Source organism: Poecilia latipinna, unplaced genomic scaffold (assembly GCF_001443285.1).
Source record: "Poecilia latipinna isolate Pla-1442-1.1 unplaced genomic scaffold, P_latipinna-1.0 Scaffold560, whole genome shotgun sequence".
Lineage (NCBI taxonomy): Eukaryota > Metazoa > Chordata > Actinopteri > Cyprinodontiformes > Poeciliidae > Poecilia > Poecilia latipinna.
Genome location: NW_015113176.1, coordinates 130574 through 140397, shown reverse-complemented (window position 1 = coordinate 140397; position 9824 = coordinate 130574). Strand labels below are relative to the sequence as shown.

The following is a 9824-nucleotide window of genomic DNA, read 5'->3' as shown; positions in this document are numbered from 1 at the left end:
AAGGCTGTCCATTTTTCTCCCAGGAGTCACCTTGGACTTAATCGTGTGACCGAAATGAAAAGGCAGCAGAGAAACACACACACACACAGACTTGTAGTCAGCGTGGTAAAGCCTGGCTGCATGCTTCGCTGCTTCGCCGTGTTTCAGCGCTCGATCTTTCTGCAGCAAAGCAGAGAGAGCGAGCACTGAACTCTCTCTCTCTCACACACACACACACACTCAGCAGTCCCCAGAGAGCCCATCCACTCCACTACCTGTTGTCTTGGTAACCACACACAGTGTGTGAACCATGTGATGAGGAAGGTGAGGAGCTTGCGAATGCACCATCGACTTGCACACGGCTTCCAGATCTCTGTGGAAAACTGCCGAGTCTGTGAAAACTCTTTTGTTGGATGCGACTCTGAGTGTTTTATTGATTCTGGCATCATTTCGCCTTTCTTTGCTTAGTAAATTAAAATGGCTGCCATCTCGTGACGCTCGCGTACGCCAGCCTTGTGGACGTCGGAGGCTGAAACGGTTTCGTATCATAAATGGATGTCTTCCTGAAACTTGAAACGCAGAAGGAAATCTGGAGGCTTTATTTCTTAGAGCAGTTTTATTTGTCCGACGGTTTAAAGCAGCTGATCAGTCTGATCAAAATGTTTCTCTTTAAAGCATTTGGTGGATTATTAATTATAAATATCTAGACAAAGAAAACAAAGGAGCCAAACACCACTTGGCCTGTGAGCTTGGAAGCTAACTAACCCATGGTTAGTTTTACTTTTATTCATGAGAAGCTGATTAAGCTCAGTTTATTCTGATTTTCTTATCTGTAATTATTTGTAGCTTTTTCAACTCTTAAGGTGTTATTCCTCCTGATAGTCCAGTCGACTCGGTTTGGTTTTGGACCAAAGTTGTAAGATTTGTTCCACCTCCAGCTGCTGTGGTTCTTTCTCTCTGGTCTGAGTCAAATCAACCTGTTCCCCTCCAGGCCTGTGGGGGCGCTACACCAAGAACCACTGAAGGAAACGACATGAAAACTTCTGAGCGCAACTTCCTTCTTTACCAAATGGAAACTAAAATGGAGGTGTCAGATTTTAGCAGTTGGAGGATTTCTCTTTTGACCACAAGACATTTCTCCTGCTAGCGCACTAGGCTATCGCATTTGTTTAGGTGGTCTCCAGTCCACTTGGCGTTCTCATTTGGATTCAAACTGAATCAGAGTTCACTTAAACTGAACTCAGACCAGAGTTAGCTTAGCATTCACACCTCACCAACCCAACTGACTTTTAGGTTTTTATTGGTTTTAATGTTTGAATAAATATTCTAAGTTAAGCTTATAAAGCTCATAGATCTGAAGAGAGGATCTTCCCTCCACACAAGCTGTTCAGAATAGCGCTGTTTGCAATAATGCTACATGCTAAATCACTTGTTGTTCATTGTTGATTGAATTTCTCTGTTGCAGCGACAGAGGAATAAATTTAAAACCAAACATTCAGCTTCATTATGAACATCTAAAAATGATTTTAAGGTTTTATTTTAATTTGAAAATAAACTCAAAATCTTGGTTTGTTGTAATTTGTTTGTTTTTTATGACCAACTACATTAATCATGAAAAAAGTTAAATCAATTGACTAAAACTCATCAACTTATTATGAAGCAATAAGGTAAAAATCGGCTTGCTTCAGTTTTAAACATAAAATATAAATTTGTTATCAACGATGTTAACTCAAGTTAGCTTATAAATTCACATTTATAATTTTGAAAGATATTTCAGGTCTCCCTGCAAACAACCATGAGCTTCTTCCTCAAACTGTAATACAACAAAATGTCTTTGATCAGAGGCCTTTTCAGATTTGCTGTAATACTGACTGCTACAGGAGATGCAAACTATCAAAAATGCTAAAAACTTTTGATACTGCCTGGCAAACCTGATTTTCCAAGTCAAAATTACAACTTTTCAACTGGGAACAAAGAGAAAATAACATGAAAACATTCTGAAAAGAGAATTTTATTCTTTCTTAAATGTGAAAAACTGTAAAAACTGGTTCAAGATTTCATATTACAATTCTCTAAAATGATATTGTAATTCTCTATAATGCAACGAATTCACTTGTAACCGTCAGAAACAGAAACAAGCTGTGATGTATTTCAGTTTTAGCTCTATGTTCCCTGAATTCCCAGTTTGCTCTTCATCTGGGATTTCAATCCCAACATCAAAGACTGCGAATGCAAACTTGAGCGCCGACAAAATGATGTGAGAATTTCACTCCACTTTACATAATTTCCCATCAGAGACAAACATGTTAGTCAAATTAAACACCCCGGCATCAGGAATGCAGCTGCTTCCAAACTATTTATTAAACTGTAGAAACAATCCAGAAAACGCCACAGGATTTGGCTTTAGGCTGAAAAACGTGACTTCAGAAAAAAACGAGAATCTAATAGTCTAAAAAGCTACAAAGAATTGCAGATAAGAAAATCAGAATGAACTGAGCTCAATCGGCTCCTCATCAATGAAATTAAAACAAAAGCACGCTCGTTTCCTGTGAATAAGACAAAAATTCGGTTCAGTGTTTCAGAGCAGGAGGAGATTACATCAGTGAAACTCATCGGTTGGATCACAGCTTGTTGGAGGAGATAAGAGGAAATCCACTGTGCTTTTCCTGTTTGATCTCTGAAGTCGCTCCTCCTGGAAACTTCCTTGTTACGCCGTGAACGGCGAGACTCGGCCTCTTTGATCAGACGAGCTGCCGTCAGGACGCCGCAGCCAGCGTGGCGAAACATCGAAGAATAAAAGCCAGGCAGAGACGCTGTTTGGGTTATATTCATGCAAACGTCTAATTGGTTTTCTCCTGTTTTAATCTCCTTTTTATTTGGTGTTTAATTCTGTTTAAAGTTGCTTTTCCTCCTGATAGTCCGGTAGATTCGGTTTGATTTGGGGCCAAAGTTGCAACATTTGTTGCATTTTTAGTTGCTGTGGGTTTTTTTTTTTCACAAACCAACTTTAAGCAACCTGTTCCCCTCCTGGCCTGTGGGGGCGCTGCACCATGAACCACTGAAGGAAACAACACAAAAACCTCTGAAGAAGATGCTGAGCGCAACTTCCTTTTCGTGAAATGTAACAAAAACAGAGGCGTCAAATTACTTTTGTCTTTGGCTAAAAAACCACAAGTCATTTCTTCCACTTGCGCTAGTGCTAGCTTAGCATCTGTTTCGGTTATATTTACCCACAATTCCCTGCGCTGCAGTCCACTTCCTGCTTTCGGAGCGGTCTCATATGCATCAGAGTTCCAGACCTGGATTGGTGGAGCTGCTCTTAACCTTTTTACTTTGACAGTTATGACGCGTAACCGTGGCAACAGTGTATCCATTTCTACAACTGGGAGCTCAAAAGCTCAAATCATTCCTGAACTATGACCCCGAAGGAGGAAGTTCAAACCTTCCATCCATCGTGATGATCAAGGATCGTATCCCCTTCTAACCAGACCAAGACTTTAAAAGGTTCAGCAAAAGCCCAGGAGGTGGATTAGCGGAGCTCTGCCATTGGTCAGAGGCCATTTTGGATTCGTTGAAAGACTGACTGCTGCTGGAGAACCTTGCTGCCATAGCATCACCATCCTCAACGACTCCTGGATGAGATGAGTTACGACATTTAGTTTCTCTTAGAACAAATGAAGTATTTTTCAATTGAATAAAATCAAATATTAAAAAAAAATATATATAAAAAAATTACAGGTAAAATTTGAGCTCCTACAATAAAATGTAGCCAAATTTTCAACTTTACTCAGTTTGGATTATATTCAGTCTTCCTGATTGTGTTTATGTTGACAGAATGTAGTTATTTACTGTAGTTATGAAACAGTTCCTTAAAAAAACTACAACTTGTACAGAAATTGTTCAAAAATGATACAAATGTCATGAATCTTACAGCAACATTACGGAAAACTATACAACTGGATAATGAGGAATATTGGTGTGAGAAAACGACAAATACGACTCAAACAAAAAGCTTAATTTGTCTCCTCGTTTCTCAAGACCAATTCTTCTCTAAGATTTGATTTGATTTTGTCTGACTACATCAGATATCCTGATAAAGCGGAGGGGGTAATTGTTTCGCTCTCAGACGTCTCTGTCTTCCTGGAAGCCTCTTTAATTGGCTGCTGATGAAGTTTCTGTAATTAGTTTCTAAAACCAACAGTTGATGTTGTGCATCAAAATCCTGTGAATCTAATGAGGAATTTTCTGATCAAGTCGCCATTTTGGTTAGAAATTATCTACAAAACGTCTTTGTAATAATATGGAAGAATGATTGGAGATTTCTGCATCTGTATGAAGCTAATTAATGCAGCTCCGAGCCTCCCCCACTTGTTGCTGCTGGGGGTTTTTTCTTGTTTTGGTTTCGGATCATCGTCCTGCTGCATAACCTGCATAATTGGTTTCAGCTTAAAGTCACAAACATCAGATGTTCTCCTACAAGTCCTGTTCAGAGACCGCTCTAAAAGCAGGAAGTGGATTACAACGCATGGCATTCTGGGTAGATAAAACCTAAACAAACACGCTATGCAAGCAGAAGAAATGGATTGTAGTCAAGAGAAATACTGCTAGGATCTATTTCTACTTCACTTTAGTTTTCATTTGGTGAAGAAGGAAGTTGCGCTCAGTGTCTTCAGACGTTTTTGTGTCGTTTCCTTCAGTGGTTACTGGTGCAGCGCCCCCACAGGCCAGGAGGGGAACAGGTTGCTCAACGGCTGTTTTCCCACCTGATAGTTTGGCAGATTCGGTTAAATTTGGGACCAAAACTTCACCATCTGTTCCACCTCCAGGTGATGTGTTTCTCTTTCTCAAACCAAACCCTTTAACAACCTGTTTCCCTCCTTGCCTGTGGGGGCGCTGCACTAAGAACCACTGAAGGAAATGACACAAAAACCTGAAGAAAACACTGAGGACAGGTTCTTCACCAAATGGAAACAGAAATGGAGGCGTCAGATTTTAACGGTTGGAGGATTTCAAAAGACCACAAGACATTTCTCCTGCTAGCGCTAGGCCAGTGCATTTGTTTTATTTGATTTTATTTACCCAGAATGCCCTGGGCTGTAGTCCACTTCCTGCTTTTGGAGCGGTCTCCGGTCAGCTTGCTGTTCACGTGTGCATTGAACCGAACCCGGGTTTGCAGGCAGACAGAAGTTCACTTTTTTGGTTCAAATCTTTTTGATTACCGAGTTGATTTTTTTCTAGCAAATTTTTGACTTTTGAAACTCAGACATTTTTAAAAAAAAATTCTAGAAATAACCTTTGAGCAAAAATGAATCCCTGTTTTCGATCTACGCCAAGCAAATGTCACATTCACCCGTTCGCTCAACATTTATCCACCCAAGCGCAGAAACTACAGCATCTGCAGCGTCCCTTTTACTCTCCATTTAGGTCTACTTCTTCGTCTTCATTTGCATTTTCTCATTAGCGCAATCTTCATCTCCATCATTCAGGCCGAGGCGGTGTCGCGGCCGCCGCCGGGAGCATGCTCAGTGGCTCTCCAAGCGCCAATATGTATTGTCAGCTCTGTGCATAATCAGCCCTCTACCTTTCCACCTCACCTCACCTCCCCTCTCGGGGAGCGGCGGCCACCCCCTGTGTATACATTACACACCACCTTCTGCACCGACCAATCAGGAGCCGGAGCAGCGAGGCAGACTTGGAAAGCACATAGTTACAGCAGCGGATCCATACATTTGGACCGAGGCGGCTTCCCCCCGGTGCGCTGTGGCCCCTCGATCTGGTTCCAATTAAAGCCAATCACTCAATCAGAGGAGAGGAAGATGGAGGATAATGATGGGTGGAGGTGATTTAAGTTGCCAGGTTTTGATGTAAAGGTCATCGCGTGACTTCACCTGAGCATGTCTGCAGGTAGATTCCCGGAGAAAACCACACACACACACGCAGCAGACATACACACCTCTTCATCCTCATCATCCTCCTCCTTCCCTGAGGCGCCATGCAGCACTCAGGATGAACCCAGAATCCTGACGTCTCACCGTGAGGTGTCAAAATCACACCCTACACGCGTGCATGTGCACCACCGCTGCAGCCAGGTGCATGCACAGCTGCAAAAAATGCAACAAAGATGAAAAAAATGACCTCACCTTTCACTTGGCTCTCATATTCTGCCAGGATTTCTTTGTCCTTCTTGCTTTTGTTTGAGTTTGACATCTCGTCCTAGTGGAGGTGACCGATCAACCGGACTGCCGAAATATATTTAAAAAAACAATCCAAGTTATTTCCCTCCGTGTGCTCCGCCCGAGGCTCCCTCACCCGCACACATGCTCCTCACATCCATCCAGTGCCGCAGCCGCACAGCCAGTAGTGGCCTCGCACCTCCACGCTGAGGAGGAAGAGGGGGAGGGAGGAAGAGGAAGAACAGACACGTGCACACACAGGCGCGCGCGCACGCCCAGTACTCTTTTTGATGCTATCTTAACCCCGCCGTCACCTTTTTTACCCACGCAGATATAAAACCAGAGGAAACGAAATGAATGAAAAACGCCGGTGGGGAGATGGGTGTGTCGGCGGCGTGGGCGGGGTTAGAGGCGTGACTGACAGCCGAAGAGGCCAATTAGTCACAGAGCACTCAGAGGGTCTTTTTTTCCCTTCTCACTTAAATCATTTTTAAATTTAATTCGCCTTTATTTAGTATTTTTATTTAATCATTGTAAATAAAAATGTTTTTACGTTAAATTAAGAAGATGTTTTGTCATTTGTGGTCTGTTAAACCGGATTCCTTTTGCACACATGGCTGCCGTAAATGAGACTGAGATCAGTAGCACATGTCACAGTGTGAATTACAAACAGTTCAAATCCTAACAGGAGCTCAGAAATGGGTCTTTATCGCCACCTGGTGGTCAAAGTGGGTACTGCAACAGTTCAAACCCTGAAATCAGCACCGCTACTCGATATAAACACTTGATAACAATGAGATGCGGTTCCAGAAAGACTTTATCAATGGTTTTTTTTGTTTGTTTTGTTTTAAGCAATGATTCAAATATTAATCTAATCTAAATCTAAAAACTCCAAGACTTAATCCAACCATAAACTTTATATAACCTTCTGGGAAAGTTCGATGGAACATTGAAAATCTGTGCTCATTCTTTGCAGATTTGATGGTGAGCATCACTTTTCAAGTCTTGCTACAGATTCTTAGGTCTGGGCTTTGACTGGGCCATTACAACCCAAGCTTCTAAGCCGTCTTTAACATCTCTAGCTGTATGTTTAGAGCAGTTATCTGCTGGAAGGTGAATCTCCACAAAACTGCATTTAAAATGCACCTTTACTCAATAATCTCATCTCCTACAGATAAAAAAAAATCAAAACATCCAAAAATCTGAATTTGTTTTTCTTTACAGCTTCATATTATTGCTGTAATTGATGAGCCACGAGTTTCTTCTGAAATGTTACGCTGCAGAGAGGAAGACCTTCAGGACGTCAGAGTTTCCTCTGGGATGGTGAAGAATCACCGGAGCAGAGCTTGCTCAACGCTGGCAGCAGGTGGGTTGGAAGCTTCTGAAGCTGATTTTCTGTTCAGTCTAGAAAAATCTGGAAAAGTTTAATTCCTATTCAATTAAATTAATGTTTGGTTCTAGTTGAGAACCTGATTTGGCAGAACAAAAGAGTGCGAGTCCTCAGAATGTGTTAAAAGTCTCTGTAGTGGTGGAAACTGATGAATCATGACAGTCTGAATTCATATCACCTGCATTGTGCTGATGTCGTTGCTCAGCTTCAGGATGCGATAATATTCACAGAAAACCGGATATACACAAGAGCTGAAGTACAAGGGAACTGTCCTGATCATGGGTGGCAGTCGCACTAATAGGGTTGTTAAGGTCACTGATGGGGCCATTAAGGTCAACATTTACGCCGTTAAGGTCACTTGTGAAGGCCATTGAGGTCACTAACGGGCCAAAACCCGTTCGTTACCTTAGGACACAACCCAGGTTGCTAAGGTCACTAAAGGGCTGTTAAGGTAACTCACACTTTCGATCCCATTAAGGTCACTAATTATGCTGCTAAAGTCACTAACAGGCCTTCAGGTAACTAACATGGCTGTTAAGGTCACTAATGGGAACATTAAGGTCACGTTGCTCACTGGTTCTGCCCCGCTCAGTGTTTGGGTTAAGGTGCTGAAGAATCGTTCGGGGAGATGGGTGCTGTTTGCAGAGTGGGTGTTGGAGATGAAGTCTGGGGTCACCTCAGGTCAGGAGGCCGGTGCAGTGACTCGCCCCAATCGCCCCACTAGTGACGTCAGTTTTAGTGTAATTGTTCTGACAGTTGATGTTCAGAAATATAAATTGTCAAACTGATCAAAGTCTGAACGGCGGACTTTGATCAGACTTTTCATTGAATAACTTCTTCAGTTCGCTTCACGATGAACAGACTGTGTGTTTGCTGAGTCGCCACCAGAGGGCAGCAGACTTCTCCGCATCCCGCAGACAATGAAAGCAGGTGGCTCTTAAAGCCTCTCAGTGAAACAGGCTGCAGATCCTGGCGGAGAGATGAACCCACCATGACTGAGCTGCAGTTACACACCGAATCTGCAACGCTTTTTACTCCGTTTCCTTCTGGGACTGTTGAATTTTACACAAAACAAATTACAAAAGCCAACCTGGAAGAGAAAGTTAAAGCAACACCCAGGGATCTACTTCACTCTATAAAACATTTTAGTGTTTCTGGCCTGTTGGGTCATTTATGAACCGCTAAGCTCTGTTTTTATTTTTTATTAAACTGAACCTTAATACTTATTTTACTTCATATGTTCTGTTGTCAAGTGGAGCCATGCTAAAAACAAACAAACAAAAAACTACATTTAAACATTGTAATATTGTGACTTCAATCTCGTAATACTACAACTGCTTTAGGCCCAAATTAAGAAAAAAATATGAGTCAATTATAAAGTTAAAATATAGGTGAATAAAGTTGAAGTATTGCTTTTTTTCTCAGTTCTGAGAAAAGTTAGAATTTTCACAAAAAAGTAAAATTCTGTGAAAATGTCAAAATTCTGAGAAAAATTAGGGGGGGGAAAAAAATCTAAACTTTGACAAAAAGTTGGAATTCTGTGAAAAAAGTCCGATTTCCCCCCCTAGTTCTCTTCCATTGAGTTAGTATCACTGAAACAAAATGGGTTTTTTTTCTTACTTTTCAGTAAACTCACCATTGCGTATTAGCATGAAAAAGTGAATAGGTTTGTTGCTTTTGGATGAATTTCCAAGATCATGGAATCACAAAAAACAGCAGGGACTGGTTGGGGTAACTTTACTGCTAACAGATGAAAATTGCTTTGGTTTGACTGTTGGCCACATAAAAAGCTACGGCGGGCCGTATTTGGCCCCCGAGCCTTGGGTTTGGCACACGTTCTCTAAGATGTCCGTTTTCTTATTGTGTTTGTTATTTTCCAAGTTTTTCTCTTTATTAAGTTGTTTTTCTGCAGTTGTGTTTTTCTTTCACCATCTGTTTGGAAAACAGCTTATAAAAAGCTAAATGAGCCAAACCTTCTCTGGGGATGGTTCCTCCGGACCGGCCCTCCGTCTCCTCTTCAAGGACATTTCGAGCCGCTCCCGTAACAAACAGCCTAATTTTGCGAGCAGATATGATCAGGAGCCTCACTAAGGTAATAGCGTATGGAATGAAGTTAGTGTCCTGCAGCTATGCATAGCCTGTGTTTCCACGGTGGAACCCGAGACCTAATGGTTCTGTTTGCTGGTCGCTTCCTGTTGTTCAGCCTTCTCTGTCCTGGTCAGAAAAACTCGAGTCAGCGCCGGCGAACCGCAAAACGTCACAAATCCTCAAGGACACAAAGA

At 42.0% G+C, this 9824-nt stretch overlaps 1 protein-coding gene across 6 annotated transcripts in view; it reads right to left on the bottom strand.

The window, feature by feature from the left end:
* The window catches only part of srgap1b (SLIT-ROBO Rho GTPase activating protein 1b), a 30086-nt gene extending 23522 nt beyond the window's left edge, over nucleotides 1-6564 (bottom strand). For 4 of the 6 annotated variants that reach the window (XR_001426122.1, XM_015041625.1, XM_015041628.1 and 1 more), the window contains exon 1: nucleotides 6120-6564. Coding sequence is in view for 5 of the 6 variants with exons in the window: in XM_015041625.1 (XP_014897111.1) it covers nucleotides 6120-6186 (67 nt within the window). In the remaining variant the exon portion in view is untranslated. The remainder of the gene's footprint in view (nucleotides 1-6119) is intronic. The other 2 variants (XM_015041626.1, XM_015041627.1) reach the window with 2 other exon arrangements.
* Between the last annotated feature and the right edge of the window lie 3260 nt (nucleotides 6565-9824).